This window comes from Trachurus japonicus, chromosome 9, assembly GCF_045865225.1.
Source record: "Trachurus japonicus isolate A0001 chromosome 9, Traja_1.0".
Taxonomy (NCBI): domain Eukaryota; kingdom Metazoa; phylum Chordata; class Actinopteri; order Carangiformes; family Carangidae; genus Trachurus; species Trachurus japonicus.
The window spans coordinates 3999733-4021134 of record NC_140915.1 but is presented as its reverse complement, the minus strand read 5'-3'; the positions used below and the strand labels follow the sequence as shown (position 1 = coordinate 4021134).

The 21402-nt window shown below is 43.8% G+C and overlaps 1 protein-coding gene across 1 annotated transcript in view; it reads right to left on the bottom strand.

The window, feature by feature from the left end:
• Positions 1 to 11415: 11415 nt before the first annotated feature.
• Positions 11416 to 21402, bottom strand: part of LOC146980648 (uncharacterized) — a 100873-nt gene continuing 90886 nt past the window's right edge. The window contains exons 18-20 of the mRNA XM_085787989.1: positions 12791 to 12892; positions 12540 to 12687; positions 11416 to 11603 (exon numbers count right to left, since the gene is read on the bottom strand). Coding sequence (XP_085644115.1) covers positions 11416 to 11603; positions 12540 to 12687; positions 12791 to 12892 — 438 coding nt within the window. The remainder of the gene's footprint in view (positions 11604 to 12539; positions 12688 to 12790; positions 12893 to 21402) is intronic.

Below are 21402 nucleotides of genomic sequence, written 5' to 3'. Positions count from 1 at the left end.
AACTGAATCAGGAAACCAGACTGTGCTTAGCAGCAAGGGCGTAGAATTGGGTAGGGACGCTAGGGACACGTCCCTACCAATACTCAGCCGCTGTGTCCGCTGTCCGTGGTGTTTAGTCAAATGATTATGGCAGAAAAAGGGTTAACAGCCGGTCTCTGCTAGAAGTCCCACCTCTAACCTAAATATCTACCTATTGGTCCGGCCGTTTCTCGCTAACGTACATGTGATTGGCCGTCCCGCTGTCACTCGCGAATGTAAGTTGTCAACATGTTCGGCATTTGTTCTGTAACTGTAGAGCCTCAACAATAGGCTACAGATAATGAATAAAAGCCAATATTTAATGGCAAACAGATAAGGTTTTTTTTTTACTACTAGCTTATTACTTCCATGTATCCTCCTTTGTGAAAGGGAGCAACTGCTTAAAAAAACAAAAATAAAGAACATTGGTCGGGAAAATAGGCCTACAAAAAAAACCTCAGATGCTCATGTAATTTTATACATCCATATTTTCGGGGAATAAATTACACATTGTGTGAAAGTAAAAGCCTTTTTTCCTCATGCAATAACTGTACCATCAAGCTCTATGATCATTGTATCCCTCATGTATCTGTTCATATGTCCTGCATCAACATATTCAGTCAGGTGACAGAGACAGACAGTAGAGAGGCTGGAGGAGATGGAGAGACCAGAGGAGGTAGAGGAGAGGCTAGAACAGATGAAGGAGGAGAGGCAGGAAGAGGTAGAGAAGGAGGAGATGGAGAGACCAGAGGAGGTAGAGGAGGAGAGGCTAGAACAGAGGGAGGAGAGGCAGGAAGAGGTAGAGAAGGAGGAGATGGAGAAGGAGAGACCAGAGGAGGTAGAGGAGGAGAGGCTAGAACAGAAGGCGGAGAGGCAGGAAGAGGTAGAGAAGGAGGAGATGGAGAGACCAGAGGAGGTAGAGGAGGAGAGGCTAGAACAGATGAAGGAGGAGAGGCAGGAAGAGGTAGAGAAGGAGGAGATGGAGAGACCAGAGGAGGTAGAGGAGGAGAGGCTAGAACAGAAGGCGGAGAGGCAGGAAGAGGTAGAGAAGGAGGAGATGGAGAGACCAGAGGAGGTAGAGGAGGAGAGGCTAGAACAGAGGGAGGAGAGGCAGAAAGAGGTAGAGGAGGAGATGGAGAGACCAGAGGAGGTAGAGGAGGAGAGGCTAGAACAGATGAAGGAGGAGAGGCAGGAAGAGGTAGAGAAGGAGGAGATGGAGAGACCAGAGGAGGTAGAGGAGGAGAGGCTAGAACAGAGGGAGGAGAGGCAGGAAGAGGTAGAGAAGGAGGAGATGGAGAGACCAGAGGAGGTAGAGGAGGAGAGGCTAGAACAGAGGGAGGAGAGGCAGGAAGAGGTAGAGAAGGAGGAGATGGAGAGACCAGAGGAGGTAGAGGAGGAGAGGCTAGAACAGATGAAGGAGGAGAGGCCGGAAGAGGTAGAGAAGGAGGAGATGGAGAGACCAGAGGAGGTAGAGGAGGAGAGGCTAGAACAGATGAAGGAGGAGAGGCAGGAAGAGGTAGAGAAGGAGGAGATGGAGAAGGAGAGACCAGAGGAGGTAGAGAAGGAGAGGCTAGAACAGAGGGAGGAGAGGCAGGAAGAGGTACAGAAGGAGGAGATGGAGAGACCAGAGGAGGTAGAGGAGGAGAGGCTAGAACAGATGAAGGAGGAGAGGCAGGAAGAGGTAGAGAAGGAGGAGATGGAGAGACCAGAGGAGGTAGAGGAGGAGAGGCTAGAACAGAGGGAGGAGAGGCAGGAAGAGGTAGAGAAGGAGGAGATGGAGAGACCAGAGGAGGTAGAGGAGGAGAGGCTAGAACAGATGAAGGAGGAGAGGCCGGAAGAGGTAGAGAAGGAGGAGATGGAGAGACCAGAGGAGGTAGAGGAGGAGAGGCTAGAACAGAGGGAGGAGAGGCAGGAAGAGGTGGAGAAGGAGGAGATGGAGAGACCAGAGGAGGTAGAGGAGGAGAGGCTAGAACAGATGAAGGAGGAGAGGCCGGAAGAGGTAGAGAAGGAGGAGATGGAGAGACCAGAGGAGGTAGAGGAGGAGAGGCTAGAACAGATGAAGGAGGAGAGGCCGGAAGAGGTAGAGAAGGAGGAGATGGAGAGACCAGAGGAGGTAGAGGAGGAGAGGCTAGAACAGAAGGAGGAGGAGAGGCAGGAAGAGGTAGAGAAGGAGGAGAAGGAGAGACCAGAGGAGGTAGAGGAGGAGAGGCTAGAACAGAAGGAGGAGAGGCAGGAAGAGGTAGAGAAGGAGGAGATGGAGAGACCAGAGGAGGTAGAGGAGGAGAGGCTAGAACAGAGGGAGGGGGAGAGGCAGGAAGAGGTAGAGAAGCAGGAGATGGAGAGACCAGAGGAGGTAGAGGAGGAGAGGCTAGAACAGAGGGAGGAGAGGCAGGAAGAGGTAGAGAAGGAGGAGATGGAGAAGGAGAGACCAGAGGAGGTAGAGGAGGAGAGGCTAGAACAGAGGGAGGAGAGGCAGGAAGAGGTAGAGAAGGAGGAGATGGAGAGACCAGAGGAGGTAGAGGAGGAGAGGCTAGAACAGAAGGAGGAGAGGCAGGAAGAGGTAGAGAAGGAGGAGATGGAGAGACCAGAGGAGGTAGAGGAGGAGAGGCTAGAACAGATGAAGGAGGAGAGGAAGAGGTAGAGAAGGAGGAGATGGAGAAGGAGAGACCAGAGGAGGTAGAGGAGGAGAGGCTAGAACAGAGGGAGGAGAGGCAGGAAGAGGTAGAGAAGGAGGAGATGGAAGAGGTAGAGAAGGAGGAGATGGAGAGACCAGAGGAGGTAGAGGAGGAGAGGCTAGAACAGAGGGAGGAGAGGCAGGAAGAGGTAGAGAAGGAGGAGATGGAGAGACCAGAGGAGGTAGAGGAGGAGAGGCTAGAACAGAGGGAGGAGAGGCAGGAAGAGGTAGAGAAGGAGGAGATGGAGAGACCAGAGGAGGTAGAGGAGGAGAGGCTAGAACAGATGAAGGAGGAGAGTCAGGAAGAGGTAGAGAAGGAGGAGATGGAGAGACCAGAGGAGGTAGAGGAGGAGAGGCTAGAACAGAGGGAGGAGAGGCAGGAAGAGGTAGAGAAGGAGGAGATGGAGAGACCAGAGGAGGTAGAGGAGGAGAGGCTAGAACAGATGAAGGAGGAGAGGCAGGAAGAGGTAGAGAAGGAGGAGATGGAGAGACCAGAGGAGGTAGAGGAGGAGAGGCTAGAACAGAAGGAGGAGAGGCAGGAAGAGGTAGAGAAGGAGGAGATGGAGAGACCAGAGGAGGTAGAGGAGGAGAGGCTAGAACAGAGGGAGGAGAGGCAGGAAGAGGTAGAGAAGGAGGAGATGGAGAGACCAGAGGAGGTAGAGGAGGAGAGGCTAGAACAGAGGGAGGAGAGGCAGGAAGAGGTAGAGAAGGAGGAGATGGAGAGACCAGAGGAGGTAGAGGAGGAGAGGCTAGAACAGATGAAGGAGGAGAGGCCGGAAGAGGTAGAGAAGGAGGAGATGGAGAGACCAGAGGAGGTAGAGGAGGAGAGGCTAGAACAGATGAAGGAGGAGAGGCAGGAAGAGGTAGAGAAGGAGGAGATGGAGAAGGAGAGACCAGAGGAGGTAGAGAAGGAGAGGCTAGAACAGAGGGAGGAGAGGCAGGAAGAGGTACAGAAGGAGGAGATGGAGAGACCAGAGGAGGTAGAGGAGGAGAGGCTAGAACAGATGAAGGAGGAGAGGCAGGAAGAGGTAGAGAAGGAGGAGATGGAGAGACCAGAGGAGGTAGAGGAGGAGAGGCTAGAACAGAGGGAGGAGAGGCAGGAAGAGGTAGAGAAGGAGGAGATGGAGAGACCAGAGGAGGTAGAGGAGGAGAGGCTAGAACAGATGAAGGAGGAGAGGCCGGAAGAGGTAGAGAAGGAGGAGATGGAGAGACCAGAGGAGGTAGAGGAGGAGAGGCTAGAACAGAGGGAGGAGAGGCAGGAAGAGGTGGAGAAGGAGGAGATGGAGAGACCAGAGGAGGTAGAGGAGGAGAGGCTAGAACAGATGAAGGAGGAGAGGCCGGAAGAGGTAGAGAAGGAGGAGATGGAGAGACCAGAGGAGGTAGAGGAGGAGAGGCTAGAACAGATGAAGGAGGAGAGGCCGGAAGAGGTAGAGAAGGAGGAGATGGAGGAGGTAGAGAAGGAGGAGATGGAGGAGAGGCAGGAAGAGGTAGAGAAGGAGAAGCTGGAGGAGGTAGAGAAGGAGGAGATGGAGGAGAGGCAGGAAGAGGTAGAGAAGGAGAAGCTGGAGGAGGTAGAGAAGGAGGAGATGGAGGAGAGGCTGGAAATTCACAGGTGAGGTTAAATAATGATGGATGTGTTAGTCATGATGATGCACAGTTGACTTCAGCCAGAGCAACTGAGAACTCTTCTAAATTGCCTTCTTGTCTTTCATTAGTTGCTCATTAGTTACCCCTACGTAACATGAAATTATGATTGCAAATGCAAAAAACATCAACTTTCAGGAGCGATGCCTCGGAGCACTTTTGTGTCCCCACCAATGTCAAAATCAAACCTACTCCCTTGCTTAGCAGCATGTGTAAAACCAATGTTGCACTGATCTAAACTCAACCAAACAGTGTGCACAAGAGCAAAGTTGTACATATTTGACTAAAAATGAAACACAAAACACAATAAAGTGAGTCCTACCTGCATGATGGAGGATGATGGACTCTGTCTGGAGAGTTCAGTGTCAGCGGACTCAGCATCACATGGCTGTTCTTCTGCCTGAAATGATAAATCATCATTATTAAGCAACTAATCAACAAAACCAAAATCATTAGACCAAATAATAAGAAACCGTTAAAGGAGAACATCAATAATTTACATAAATATCAACATCTGTGAGTATCTGGCTCCAAGTCATATTTTTTCCACATAAGTTGAACTTGGTTCTAGCCAATGTGACGTTTGTGTAGCCTGTTTTAATACTGCAGTGATTGTTACAGCTGAAAACAAATGAATATCAAGTGTTACAGGGTTGGATTGACCTGTGATAGAAGTGATGTGAACTATAGAAAGCAAAAGTAGCCCAGTGTTATAGGCTCTATGTAATATATGGTGTGTTGGGACACACTGAAGGGGGGACATGAAACACGCGTGAGTCAGGTCAAACAGCTGTGGAGCCTCCTGCTTACACTAGCTGTGGATGCACAGTTGAACACAATTTTCAGTCTTTAAACAGCTGCATGTGTAGACTCTCTCTCTTCCTCTCTATCCTTCCCCGATAGTCTGAACGAGAGGAAACTGAAGTCAAACTCAAAGTGTGAACAGAGGAGACTTGCAGTTCAAGTTCTGCGTGCACTGTGCCCCAGGCTGCATGTTAGTCAATTAACTTAGCTAGCGCGAGCTGCTCTGCTAACGTTAGGTAGCTCTCCTTCATGTAAACATTTAGTCAATTAGCTAGCAGCTGCTCTGCTAACGTTAGGTAGCTCCCCCTTCATGTAAACATTTAGTCAATTAGCTAGCAGCTGCTCTGCTAACGTTAGGTAGCTCCCCCTTCATGTAAACATTTAGTCAAGCTAGCGCGAGCTGCTCTGCTAACCTTCGGTAGCCCCCCTTCATGTAAACATTTCACTCCATGACCGAATGCAACGCGGTGAAGTTGCTTTTTTGTTTCTTTAACACACCTACCTGCTATTTGTGAGAAATTACAACTAACCTTTTCGTTGGGGCCAAGCTGCCACTTGACCGCTTCTCTGTGCCGTTCTCTCCCTCCTGTCGAGCCAAGGAGCGCTCACCTCACAGCGACCAAGCTTTGATAAACAAACCGGATCCGCCCTGTGTGTCGCTACCTGAGCTTATGGTGCGTTCGAGGCAACCCGTAACTCGTATTTTTCCGACCTGTTTCTATGGTTACCCGTTAGAACGTACAGTCAAACTCGTAACTTCCCACCTGTGAACTCGTACTAGATCGATCTCCTCCCAGTTCCCAGTTCGTAACTCGTAACTTGCCTGGAACGCTACAAACTCATAACTGGTGACTTGAAGTCGTGACTTACGGGTTAAAAAGCCTGCCTGGAACGCACCATATAATTAAAAAAAAAAAAAGCGCTCGTTGAGGTGGAGCTGAGAACAGCGGAGTTTCCTCTGCTGCAGCTGATCAGCTGACATGTGGTCAAGACGTGGCATCAGTGTTTCCCACAGGATTTCAGGACACCATGGCACAACAAACTGAATTTCAGAAACATTATCTTGGCTAACAATGTGGAACAACAAGGTGGATGCACAAAAAAACTTATTTCACCGCTCCATGTATTGATTTTTCGGCAGCTGTCAACAAATGCACATGGCCATGTATTGATTTTTCGCTGCGTCTTTGTAAACAGATCCACGTGGCCATGTATTGATTTTTTGCCTTTATTGTAAAGAGCGACATGATGCTGCTGTGTGTAGGAGTCACAAGCCAAAAACCACTGGGTTACCATCAGCCTGGTTACATCAGGCTGAGTTCCACAAATCAGTTTATGCTTCTGTGATTTAAGTAGTTAAATATTAATGAATTAATCATAATTTGCATCCCTAGTCTGTTGGTCTTGGTTAAAGGGATAGTTCACCCAAAATTCAAATTTCACTCATTATCTACTCATGTTGACTAAGAGCTGTGAGAATTTTCAGAGTCCTCCGTTCCTTCTCTGAGTTACGGGGGGGTCCTCGCAGCAGTATTTGTCCATATAGAGAGCCTAAGCGGAAGCAGGAAGCAAGGGAGTAGGTTTGATTTTGACATTGGTGGGGACACAAAAGTGCTCCGAGGCATCGCTCCTGAAAGTTGATGTTTTTTGCATTTGCAATCATAATTTCATGTTACGTAGGGGTAACTAATGAGCAACTAATGAAAGACAAGAAGGCAACTTAGAAGAGTTCTCAGTTGCTCTGGCTGAAGTCAACTGTGCATCATCATGACTAACACATCCATCATTATTTAACCTCACCTGTGAATTTCCAGCCTCTCCTCCATCTCCTCCTTCTCTACCTCCTCCAGCTTCTCCTTCTCTACCTCTTCCTGCCTCTCCTCCATCTCCTCCTTCTCTACCTCCTCCAGCTTCTCCTTCTCTACCTCATCCTGCCTCTCCTCCATCTCCTCCTTCTCTACCTCCTCCAGCTTCTCCTTCTCTACCTCTTCCTGCCTCTCCTCCTTCATCTGTTCTAGCCTCTCCTCCTCTACCTCCTCTGGTCTCTCCATCTCCTCCTTCTCTACCTCTTCCTGCCTCTCCTCCTTCATCTGTTCTAGCCTCTCCTCCTCTACCTCCTCTGGTCTCTCCATCTCCTCCTTCTCTACCTCTTCCTGCCTCTCCTCCTTCATCTGTTCTAGCCTCTCCTCCTCTACCCCCTCTGGTCTCTCCATCTCCTCCTTCTCCACCTCTTCCTGCCTCTCCTCCTTCATCTGTTCTAGCCTCTCCTCCTCTACCTCCTCTGGTCTCTCCATCTCCTCCTTCTCTACCTCTTCCTGCCTCTCCTCCCTCTGTTCTAGCCTCTCCTCCTCTACCTCCTCTGGTCTCTCCATCTCCTCCTTCTCTACCTCTTCCTGCCTCTCCGCCTTCTGTTCTAGCCTCTCCTCCTCTACCTCCTCTGGTCTCTCCTTCTCCATCTCCTCCTTCTCTACCTCTTCCTGCCTCTCCTCCCTCTGTTCTAGCCTCTCCTCCTCTACCTCCTCTGGTCTCTCCATCTCCTCCTTCTCTACCTCTTCCTGCCTCTCCTCCTTCATCTGTTCTAGCCTCTCCTCCTCTACCTCCTCTGGTCTCTCCATCTCCTCCTTCTCTACCTCTTCCTGTCTCTCCTCCTTCATCTGTTCTAGCCTCTCCTCCTCTACCTCCTCTGGTCTCTCCATCTCCTCCTTCTCTACCTCTTCCTGCCTCTCCTCCTTCATCTGTTCTAGCCTCTCCTCTACCTCCTCTGGTCTCTCCATCTCCTCCAGCCTCTCTACTGTCTGTCTCTGTCACCTGACTGAATATGTTGATGCAGGACATATGAACAGATACATGAGGGATACAATGATCATAGAGCTTGATGGTACAGTTATTGCATGAGGAAAAAAGGCTTTTACTTTCACACAATGTGTAATTTATTCCCCGAAAATATGGATGTATAAAATTACATGAGCATCTGAGGTTTTTTTTGTAGGCCTATTTTCCCGACCAATGTTCTTTATTTTTGTTTTTTTAAGCAGTTGCTCCCTTTCACAAAGGACGATACATGGAAATAATAAGCTAGTAGTAAAAAAAAAAACCTTATCTGTTTGCCATTAAATATTGGCTTTTATTCATTATCTGTAGCCTATTGTTGAGGCTCTACAGTTACAGAACAAATGCCGAACATGTTGACAACTTACATTCGCGAGTGACAGCGGGGACGGCCAATCACATGTACGTTAGCGAGAAACGGCCGGACCAATAGGTAGATATTTAGGTTAGAGGTGGGACTTCTAGCAGAGACCGGCTGTTAACCCTTTTTCTGCCATAATCATTTGACTAAACACCACGGACAGCGGACACAGCGGCTGAGTATTGGTAGGGACGTGTCCCTAGCGTCCCTACCCAATTCTACGCCCTTGGCAGGAAGTAACGTCGCCATGGGACCTCAACTCTGAAAAACTTGCCATTCACTTGCATTGGACTGACAATTTTATTTCGCGATCCGATTGAATTGCGCCATGAGAAAAAAATATGACCTCTACCGGTTTTAAAACATCACGTTTCGACCGAAAAAAGCAGCAGTTTATTGTAAAATGACAACAGGAGAATGTATTTTGTGTGAAGACTGCTCTACGGACTACAGATCTGCTGTCCCACAGAAAATACGTCACCAACTGACACGGGAAAGGGCGGCATGTGGTCGCCATGGTGACGTCACTACGCGACTTGTAGTCTTTCTGGTTACGGATTCTTCCGAATTTTATTCTACAATAGTTTTACGATAACCTGCTGATTTCTCTTCATGAAACGTGATGTTTTAAACAGGTAGAGGTCATATTTTTTTCTCATGACGCAATTCAATCGGATCGCGAAATAAAATTGTCAGTCCAATGCAAGTGAATGGCAAGTTTTTCAGAGTTGAGGTCCCATGGTGACCGTTACTTCCTGCTTCCGCTTAGGCTCTCTATAATGGTTGTCTATGGACACCAACTTTCTTGGTCCAAAAAGACACACCAAAAAACATTCAAATACCTCCATGCTGCTCGTCTGTAATGTCCCTCTTGTATTGAAGCCCCGACATGAGAAATTGTTCTGAAAAAAGTTAAATAAGTCTATATTTTAAGCTTGTTTGTAGCGGAAGCTCCCAGTGTGTCGGTTCACTGCTCTTCCTGTTCCTTTAAGTACCACTTTGAAAAAAAAAAGTTTTGTTGCTTAAGCTTATGTATTCAATCATTATTCAATGATAGCTATACTAAAATTCATGTGACAAAAAAATGCTTCTCACTGTTCTCAGGTCAAATATTTATATGCGATTAAAATGCGATTAATTGCTATTAATTAATTACACAGCCTCTAATTAATTAGATTAATTTTTTTAATCGAGTCCCGGCCCTAAAATTAATACTATTTTTTAACAGAGAATTACGGAATTAATTAAGAATAAATGCCAGTTTTCTTTGTCTATGTACTTAATAAAAGATATTATATCCGTTACTTTTTGATAAGATGTTATTTGATAATAAATCAAAAGCTTGTCGTTTCCACTGGTACTTACATACAGGAAAATACATTCAATAGTTATAACATTATCTAATAACCTTTATAATTAATAACCCTCACTAAGTCAGTCAGTGTAGTATCTGTCTTTGCAGTAAACCAATTGCTTGCACATGCGCAGATGACCAAGTGTGTGTGAAGTGTGTGTGTCTGCCTTACCAGGTCTGACCAGTAGGGGGCGATACTGAGTAAATTTCACTCAAGCACACTTAAGCACACTTGTCAGGTTTTCGTGACTGGTGGGGTAACCCCTGAAAATTTGACAGGGCATCCCTGTGACCTTTTTTACATCAATGCAATGCTTTTCTTGGTGGGGACCAGCATTTTGGTCCCCACCAAAATTTTGGTGCCCACACTGTGAGTGTGCTGTCCGACGGTGGTTCCCACCAAGTAACATAGACAAACACACACACACACACACACACACACACACACACACACACACACACACACACACACACACACACACACACAAACCCGGTTATTCAGTTTTAACAGGAAGCACAACTACTAGGAAACATGTAGGTCAGAAAATTTACAAATTAAAAATGCTGCCATGTTATTTAACTTAATAAAAGAAAGGGAAATTCAATGCAGACTGATCGGTTCATTGTAAAACATACATTTATTGATGTAAATGTGGTGATTTTCTGTACACACGTTAGGCTCCAGAGCCCCGAGGCAGCGCTGCTCTTCTGTCTAATACACACATGAAGCTTCACTTTTCATTCAAACAATAAACTAATGCAACTGCCACAATTGTGAGATTTCATCAATGAGATCAACATTTATCTCCTAAAAATAATTTAACCAGGCGGCAGTAAACCTCTAAAAACGTTAACGTAAGTTAATTAACGATCGTTTTCTCCCCCGGGGTGACGACGGAGGTTGGCCGGCCGAGCAGCTCTGCAGACGGGGTTGCTGTCTCTGTGATGTCCCGGTCACAGCTCACACACGGGGAGTTTCACTCCTCCGAAAAACATAATTTGGATAAACTAACCGCACATTGGGGATCTAAACAGTTACTTTCTTGCATGAAAAAATATTAAAACTTAATAGTCTCCTCGTTGCTCCAGAAATGCCATTTTGTTAGTATCGTATCTATGGTAACGGTTATGTCAGCTGGCTGAGCAGCTTTCAGATATCGGGGTACGGTGTTTTACCAGTATCCTGGTTTTTTTCGCAGTTCTCCAGGCAACAAAATCGGGATATGAGCTTATCCCGATTTCTGGAATCGGGAAATGGTGTTTACATGCGCAAACGCAAAAACGGGGTACTTAGTACTGAAGTGCATGTAAACTAGGGCTGGGACGATATGCTTTTCTCCCGATTCGATTCTTCTACGATTTTTTGGATGGCGATTCGATTTAAATTGTGATTCTACGATATTGCTGATTCTCTCGATTTTTAGTCTTTAGCATTTTGCACACAAATACTGTAGGAGCCTATAAATTAACATACTCCATTATAAAGTGAACTTAAACCCTTTTCAAAACCTGGACTCTCTGTATGTAAAAAAGGCGAACAAATGCACATTGCACAATATTTTTTAAAAAAAATTGATTTTTGAAAAAAAAAATCGATTTTAAAATTGTCAAAAAAGATATCGCGATATTTATGTGAATCGATTTTTTCTCCCACCCCTAATGTAAACGCAGTCTGTGTGTGTCATCTATGTTGTTTTAGTGTGTGTGTGTGTGTGTGTGTGTGTGTGTGTGTCACCTGTGTCGTCTCAGTGTGTGTCGCAGCCTCTTGGTTTCCTGTCGTAGTTTCTTCTTCTTCTTCTGTCTCTCGGCTTCTCTGTGTGAAGGAGGAGGAGGAGGAGCAGGAGGAGCAGGAGGAGCAGGAGGAGCAGGACTGTCTGCATCACTGCCTCCTCCACTGTCCCTCCACTCTGCTGCTGCTGCTGCTGCTGGGGACACAGCACACACACCTGTAAACACCTGTCTGACAACACCTGAACACTGGCCTTACTCAGCATAGTGAAGCCAGTTTGACTGTTTGCGGACGATTCTACTGTTTATGTCATCAAGCAGCGTGGAGGAGTTAAAGGTAGAGTCTGGAGTTTTGTTCGTTGCAGTTTGTAAACAAAACATTGAAACTCAGCCCCTCCTCATGTTGTCTACCATCAAATAGGACCACAATGGAAATAAGCCTTTGGGCTTTATTGTGTTTTAATCCTTTTGAACACTTGTTTAATGTTGTTCAATAAAGTTTTCAATTCATTTCAATTCAATCCTCTCGGGCTAAGCTGTGTAGCCTCCTGCCCCAGACAGCAGCCGTTGTCATGACAACAAAGGAAAGGAAATACAGTCCGAAAGAAGCTCTGGAGCGGTGGGCCGATTAGCCGACCGTCACCGACACCGGGAGCCTCCGGTGTTGTGTTGTTATGCTGTTGTGGTGAGCTGGGAAGACGGTGTTAGCGACGGATGCTAACCGCTACCGCTAGCCGAAGTTAGCATCGAGCTAGCTCAGCACAACGGTCCTCATACTTGTTACCAGTGTCAGTGACGGTGGGGAATCGGTCCTCGGCTCCAGCGCTTCACTCAGACTGTATTCATTTTACTTTGTTGTCATGACAACTGCTGCTGCTGAGAGAGAGAGAGACATGCTAGCTGCTAGCACTCGTTAGCATCAGAGACGGCTAGTGCGGCTAGCAGCCCTGAGCCTCCTACTCTGCTGCACGTAGCTTGTGTGTGTGTGTGTGCGTGTGTGTGTGTGTGTGTGTGTGTGTGTGTGTGTGTACCTGTGTCAGAGTCGGTGTGTGTGTGTGTGTGTGTGTGTGTGTGTGTGTACCTGTGTCAGAGTCGGTGTGTGTGTGTGTGTGTGTGTGTGTGTGTACCTGTGTCAGAGTCGGTGTGTGTGTGTGGGATGAAGAGCCAGCAGCCTCCAGGTCTCGGTCTGGCCTGCTGGCGCCCCCTGTCAGGAGAGCTGAGGTACTGCAGCTCCAGACCAGAGTCCTGAGTCGCCACGGAGACCAGACTGGGAGCCTGAGGGACACACACACACACACACACACGCACACACTTCAGCTTCTGTAAATGACAACAACAACAACAACATGTTGAGGACTGATCTGAGCTGCTGACTGACCCCTCTGGTCCTGGTTCTGGTTCTGACCCGGTCCAGCTGCTGTCTCAGTCTGTGTGTGTGTTCAGCCTGGTGGGAACTGCTGTCCAGCTCCTCCATAGTTCTCTATGGACACACACACACACACACACACACACACACACACACACACACACACACACACACACACACACACACACACACACACACACACACACACACACACACATACACACCAATAGGGGTAAGAGGGGACCTGTCATCCCAAGCTGCCAAGAGGGGTCTTATGTTTCTGCTTATTTTGAAAAACCAAAAATGGAATATAAAATTGACTTTTAAGGTGTTTTACCATAATATTACTGAAAATGTGACTTTTAATTATTTTTAAAGAAATTGCCAAGAGGGGACTTGGATCTCTGAGCGACATTTACCTATCAAAGAGTGGACCTCCACATACTGCAGTGGAGCTGTCTGCACCATTCATTCACCTAACGACCCATTCACCTAATGAGTCTTTGTTTACAACAATGACTTTCTCAGTTTCTTTCAAGAATGACTAATATAACTTGAGAGTTATCATTACTTATTTTAAAGTCTCTGTAATACAAATTATATATTTAAATAATCATGGCCACATTTGAGAGTAAATATTTTTTTATTGAATTGCATGCAATTCAGAAGTAACATGGCTGCATGCACTAATATCAAGTTCTGCAGTATAAGCAACAACATTTACTTAAAACCAGCTTTAATGAATGAATTCCTTTTTTCTTAACAAAGATAATTTGCTTGTCTGTCTTTACTCATCCATAATGAATCTGTATTTATGAGGATGTATTTTATTTACTGTTTTTCATTACAGAAAAAGGTCCACACTTGGTTTATATGGAATGACAGGGGTCCACTGTTGGTTGGTGCATAATGATACAAGTGCCCACTTAGTTAGCATGAAGTGAAATACACACTCCATCATGTATGAATAAGAAAGAAATAAGCAAAAGTGATCATCCGTAAGAGAAGTTTTTCATCAAAACTTAACACAAACATTTCTAATAAAGTAGCACCAATAATGTTGTAATTATTTTTAAATGTTGAGTGTACTACTGCAACACACATATCTACAGTCTATTAATTTTTCCCCTACAAGAGTTTTATATTCCTTGACTGCATTGTTGTTATAGGAAAAATATTTGAATTAAAACTCAGGGTTTTAGGTCACATTTAATGTACTTCCATCATGAATCTGTATTTATGAGGATGTATTTTATTTACTGTTTTACATTACAGAAAAAGGTCCACACTTGGTTTATATGGAATGACAGGGGTCCACTGTTGGTTGGTGCATAATGATACAAGTGCCCACTTAGTTAGCATGAAGTGAAATACACACTCCATCATGTATGAATAAGAACGAAATAAGCAAAAGTGGTCATCCGTAAGAGAAATTTTTCATCAAAACTGAACACAAACATTTCTAATAAAGTAGCACCAATAATGTTGTAATTATTTTTAAATGTAGGGTGTACTACTGCAACACACATTTCTACAGTCTATTAATTTTTCCCCTACAAGAGTTTTATACTCCTTGACTGCATTGTTGTTATAGGAAAAATATTTGAATTAAAACTCAGGGTTTTAGGTCACATTTTATGTACTTGCATCATGAATCTGTATTTATGAGGATGTATTTTATTTACTGTTTTACATTACAGAAAAAGGTCCACACTTGGTTTATATGGAATGACAGGGGTCCACTGTTGGTTGGTGCATAATGACACAAGCTCCCACTGAGATAGCACGGAGCGACATACACACTCCAGCATGGGTGGATAAGCAGAAATGAGAGAAATTGCTAAGTTTTAAAGGGACAGTATGGGACTTTATTGGCTTTTTATTGACAAAAATCAAATATCGCTTTCATAAATACGTATTTCACTGAAGTGGAATCGCGCCCGCATACAAACGAGCGCTTTCTCGTACCTTAGAATGAGATGTTACAAGTCGTTACAAACATACAGGGGGGGGTTCACCGAACCTTCTCTGCCATGTTGAATCGCCATGTTTTACGTTCAGCGTCACCGTGGCTGTAAGTAACCACAAACTCGGGCCGCCGGAGCTTCTCGGCTCGGGGAGAAAGTTTTCCAGACAGCGCCTGTTAAAACTGTCACCACCGTGTAGCTAGTGTGAGGAAGGACGGAGGCACTGGTGTTGCCTTCAGGTGCAGTCAGACACCTGAGTGACGCCGTCGGCAAACCGACTGGATGTTATTTTACTCGACGAGAGAAAGCCGGTAAAACGTGGGTCAGGTAAACAATACGACATCGCCATGACAACATATTGTCACGCCTGTATTGTTTTGCCTCGTGCTGGCGGACCGTTTGTTTACATAGAGGCTTGTTTATCCTGATACATGCAGCTTGTGTTGTTTTTCTGACTTCTGCCCGAGTTTACGTAAACGCAACAGCAAGAATACGTGCCGACATGCAACCGCACCGCTAGATGGGGGTAAATGTCACATATTGTCCCTTTAAGATACATTTTTAATCTAAATTTAATACAAACATTTGTAACTATTAATACACACAACACACACGCACAAACACATGCAAACACACATATTTAAACTAAAGTAGCACTGGTAAAGTTTTCATTGTAGTTTTTTTAAAACATGGGATGTACTGTGAAAATTCAATGGCAACCTATCAAGATACTTAAGTGAATATTTCAGTTATTGACATTTATGGCTCAACAATAAAACATGTATGGGAAAATAAAGGAGGCGCTGGGTGGTCATCAGTTTGTCTGAGATACAAGGGATAATTCTTCTAGAGGATGGATTAACCTCACTAAGTAATATGATATACCCCTGCAACACACCTTTCTACAGTCTGTCAAGTTTTTGACTTAATGAAGTTTCATACTCCTTGACTGCATTGTTGTCATGGGAAAACTACTTTAAATAACTAAACTCAGGATTCAACATGGTCTGATGGCCCAGAGCCACAAAGTGTTATTCTGTAGTCACCTAATGTCCCATATAGATGAAGCTCTGTGGTGGCCACCTATTGTCACTCTTCTACTTTTTAACAGCACATGGTTTCAATCAATTTTAATGTACTTGCATTCTAAATCTATATTAATAGGGATGCATTTTACTTATTGTTTTGCATTGCAGAAAAAAAAGGTCCACACTTGGTTTATATAGAATGACAGGGGTCCACTGTTGGTTGGTGCATAATGATACAAGTGCCCACTTAGTTAGCATGAAGTGAAATACACACTCCATCATGTATGAATAAGAAAGAAATAAGCAAAAGTGATCATCCGTAAGAGAAATTTTTCATCACAGCTCCACGTTACACTTGTTCCAGGCTCTGCCCGTCGTTTTTCTCAAGAAATAGAAACTTTTCCAACTTTTTTATCTCCGTAGCGATCGCACTCGTCTTCTCCTTCTTCTTCACTTCTTGCTCTGATCTACAGTCTCATTCGTTCTACACATCCCAGAATCCCCAAAATTACTCACAGTGTGGGCGACAGCGTCCCCATTTACCAGCCGCAGAAAACTGCGTTTGACGTATATGTACGTCAATGGCACTCAATGAGTAAAGTGGGAGGTACACAATAAATCTAATTCTAATCAAATTTATTTTGAAAACAAATAGTAGAATGGCAATCTGATTCAGTGATTAATTTGTTACACATTTGGGTTGCTTCCTAATGATTTTTTGATGTTTTAGTACCCAGCTAAACACAAGTGTGTATATTCCTTACTATCTACAGTATGTATGTGCCTTGTAGGCACTTTACTTGCAAGTGTGTGTATGCAGTGTTTTATAAATCTGAATATTTTTTGTCACATCACATCTACCCCGACACTTTAGAGCGCTTCTGTCTCGACGCCGCGTTTGCCTTCGTTCTGACCTGAACACGGCATGTGTTGTTTGGGTTAGAAACATGCACATTTGCAAAGGAAAAAGCAAAATTGATTAGCGGAATCATTAAGCATGCACGCACACAATCCCAAGGAAATGATCACGTGGGAACCAGTTCTGAAGAGGAACCGGTTCTCAATTCCCACCCATAGACTTCAGTCTATGATGTGGACACAAAAGCATTCCTCTACATTGAAGTAGTGAAGTCATCAACACTCATGTATTTCACAGATCCTAAAACCTGGTACACACATAAAGATTCTCTAAATTTCAACCAATTTTTTTATCTGTGAAAGACCCCACACATGAAGATAAAAAATCTGTGATTGAACAGTTTTGATCGTATTGTGTGTGGTGTGCTGTGATATTCCAAACACAGCGCACCACACACATTAAGATTTTTCAGAATCTTGACCCTCCGGTCAGAAAACTCAGAAAGAGATCCGTATTGTTGTAGCTACTCTTTCGGTCTATTTCCGGAATGGACAATGAGAGCGATGTCATTTTTTTAAAATGAAAGCGGGACACTTCAGCCTTTACAACGATACCATCTGTGTGTGTCTGTGTGTCTGTGGCTTCAGACGCCGAGCAGTAAAGCGGCTGTGAGCGGCGGCCACATGATCGTTTAAACATGGTTGCTCTATTGCCGGCTGTTGCTGGCTATGATCGCTACCGTCTTTGCTATCGGCTATCAGGAAATCTCCCGTGTATGCGTGAATCTCTGTGTGAACCTCATGTATTGCCAGGGCTGCACCGTGGCTCTCTGTGGGATTGCCGGTGTTGTGTCGAGAAGTGGCTTGCCGCGAGCAGCATGCAGAGCTTGGCAAGCAGGCACTTCTCAGCACAACACCGGCTTTCCACACGCAAGATGACTTTTGATTCGGAAATATTGAACATGTTTAATATTTACGATTATCGGCGCCGAACGTTTTCCGAGGCGATTGTTGTGAGAATTTTGACTCTTAACACACCACACACTACAAGAGAATCTCATAAAATAATCTTAAGACTTTAGGATAATCGGCTGATTTTTGTCTTTGGTCGGAGGGGGAAAATCGGGGCAAAATCAGCCCGATTATCTTTATGTGTGTGGTAGGCTTACCTCCACTCTCCACTCTAAATGTGGAACTGGCTTCTGAGAAGTGAGTGAGGGCTTTAAATCTGTGCCAGACGACTTGTGTCAGTCCTTGACTGTCAGCAGTGTGGGGGATGGTTTCTTGTAGCTGACGATGGTCGTTAGCAACTCTGAAGGGCAACCTGGAAAAGACTAACATCCTTCAGCCAAGATCTTATATCCAAATCAGACTAACAGACAATGGAATTGGCCATGTGCTACACACCTATGGACTTCTGTGGCAACTGTAAAGAGTGGGTGTCCCAGCAATAATCCACCCTGTCAAGTCTTTGATGAGTTTTGTAAAGGTGTGTGATGCCTTGTGATCAGTATAATATTTTGTCAGCCTTTATATGGTCTACCATTGTGTGCCAGTAGAAATGTTGTCTGAAATTAGGTATAATCAGATTTCCAGAGATACAGGGGATAAATCAGCTATAGTGGATGGAATAACTCCAAAATACCCACTGTTGAACTACTGCAACACACATTTTTACTTACCAAACTATTAGCTCTACTGGAGTTCATGTATACCTGTCTGAATATTTTTGGTCCACAACAAAAATGAAAACTAAAACTAAATTTGTGTTTTTTTTACACACTAGTATATTACACACTGTATCACATAGTCATACACATCTATAGATGAAATTGGTGTATAAATTGAAACCTAATTTAAAGTTGTCAAAAGGTACAGGATTGGCACAGGATCAGAGAGTTTACATTAAGTGGGAAGTACACAATAAAAGCTGTATTCAGTTCACACTGGTGCTCAGCAGAAATGGGTCTGGTTGCTTTCAGGATGTGTGGATTGTACATTCAACAATCCCATATTACCTTATTCATAGCATCTGAAGTGAATTATAAACAAATTCAATTAATTGTGTTCAGAAGATGGTAAAACGTTATCTAATTTATTTATATTTTTAAGTAATTAATTTGTTATCTATTTTGGTTGTTTCCTAATGATTTTCTTTCGTTTCAGTACCCAGCTAAACACAAGTGTGTATATTCCTTATTATCTAGGTATAACCTTGTGCATGTTGAAGTAAGCAATGCGACTTCATTACATTTACACACAGTTTTCTAAGTAGAGTTGAACATTTTTAATGGGGTTTCAGTCTATGTGGGCACAAAACATTCCTCTACATTGAAGTAGTTAAGTCAACAGCACTCATGTATTTCACAGATCCTAACTTTAAGGTAGAGTTGTTGAACTGGGATCTGAGAAGTGAGTGAATGGAGTGAGAGCGGAGTGAGTGCCAGATGACCTGTGTCAGTCCTTGAGTGTGGGCAGTGTGGGGGATGGTTTGTCGTAGCTGACGATGGTCGTTAGGTATTTTCAGGTTGGGCTTCAGAGTTTCTACCTTCTTTCAGCCAATATCTTATATCCAAATCAGACCGTCCCAGGTCTTAGGTTGGCCATGTGCTACATACGCACCTATGGCCTTTGGTGACTCAACTTCTGTGGCAACTGTAAAGAGTGGGTGTACCAGCAATATTCCATTTTGTCTAAAGAATTGTCAGTTCTTTGATGAGTTTTGTGAAGGTGTGTAATTACCTGTTATAATATTCTGTGACAGGGCCTTTATATGAGCCACTGTTGTCTGCTAGTAGTAATGCTGTCTGAGAACAACAATTAACTTGGAATAAGAAATTAGGATTCATCAGATTGTCATGGATACAGGGAATATGTCAGTGTGTGGACGGAATAACCCCAAAAACCCCCCTGTTAAACTACTCATTAAAAGGTATTTAGAAAATCAAGGGGAACAAAGGAACGCATAAATATAAAAACACATGCAAAGCCTTACAAAGCCTTGTAAAGGACAATTAGGACACAGCAAGAACTATATTCCTCAGACACGGTCCACACCACTGTTAACTTTTTTTAGTTGTGTTGCAGCAGTTCAACATTGAGCTATTTGGGGTTATTCCATCCACACAATGCCTTATCTCTTGTATCTCTGACAATATGATGAATCCTAATTTCTTGTGCCATGTTAAGTAAGATGTTGTTCCCAGACAACATTTCTGGCAGAGAATGGTAGCTCATAAAAATGCTCTGTGACTGTATATTGCATGTACCCATGTTTCAGTCAGTCTGTTTTGAATATAAGTACGTGGAGTGAAATGCACACTCCATCATGTATGAATAAGAAAGAAATAAGCAAAAGTGATCATCCTTAAGAGAAATTTTTCATCAAAACTTAACACAAACATTTCTAATAAAGTAGCTCAGATAAATACAGTGGGGCCAGGCCGTTAAGTGCTTTAAAAACAAACATTAAAAGTTTAAAATCAATTCTGTAAGGGACAGAGAACCAGTGAAGGGAGTTAAGAACAGGAGTAATGTGCTCATGTCTATTAGTGTTAGTTAAAAGACAGGCAGCAGCGTTTTGGACAAGTTGGAGGCGACTGAGCGAAGACTGGGAGACGCCAACATAAAGTGCATTGCAATAGTCCAATCTAGAACTGATTACTGCAACACATGGATGGCTTTCTCGTGGTCGTGGCAGTTTAAAAACATTTTGACTGTGTGAATGTGTGTGGCAATAGTTTAACATAGGGATCCTCTCAATGAATTATCCCTTGTATCTCTGACAAACTGATGATCCCCCATTCCCTCTGTATTTTCCCATATCAAATTGTCGTATATCAGTACCTCTTTGATGGTTTACTTGTACATAATATATCATCGTAGGTTGCCATTGAGTTTTCACAGTACACCCTACATAAAAAAACACAACATTACCGTTGCTACTTCATTATAAATGTTTGTATTAAGTTTTGATGAAAGTTTTGAGCTTTTGAGGTTAATCCATCCTCTAGAAGAATTATCCCTTGTATCTCAGACAAACTGATGACCCCCCAGCTCCTCTTTTATTTTCCCATACATGTTTTATTGTTGATCCATGAATGTCAATAACTGAAATATTCCCTTAAGTATCATGATAGGTTGCCATTGAGTTTTCACAGTAACTAACCCTAACCCCATGTTTAAAAACAAAACTACAATTACAACTTTACCAGTGCTACTTAAGTTGAAATATGTGTGTTTGCATGTGTTTGTGTGTCTGTGTGGAGTGTGTATTTCACTCCATGCTAACCATATAAACCAAGTGTGGACCTTTTTCTAAAACGTAAATCAACGAATAATTCCTATACAGATTTATGACGCAAATACATTAAAATTAATTGAATTCACATGTATTTAAAAAGTAAAAGTCTGACCATAGGTGGCCCAACAGAGCTTCATCTATATGAGATGTACGTGGCCAAAAAGTAACTTTTTGTGGCTCTGAGCCATCAGGCCATGTCAAACTGTGAGTAGTTTAAGTATTTTCCCATGACACCAATGCTGTTAAGTAGTATAAAACACCAGTACAGTGAAAAATTAATAGACTGTAGAAATGTGTCTGGCAATAGTTTAACATAGGGACTTTGTGAGATTAATCCTCTCAATGAATTATCCCTTGTATCTCTGACAAACTGATGATCTCCCAAACCCTCTGTATTTTCCCCAAAGATAACAAATTGCCGTGCCAATACTTGAATATCAGTTACTCTTTGATGGTTTATTTCTACAT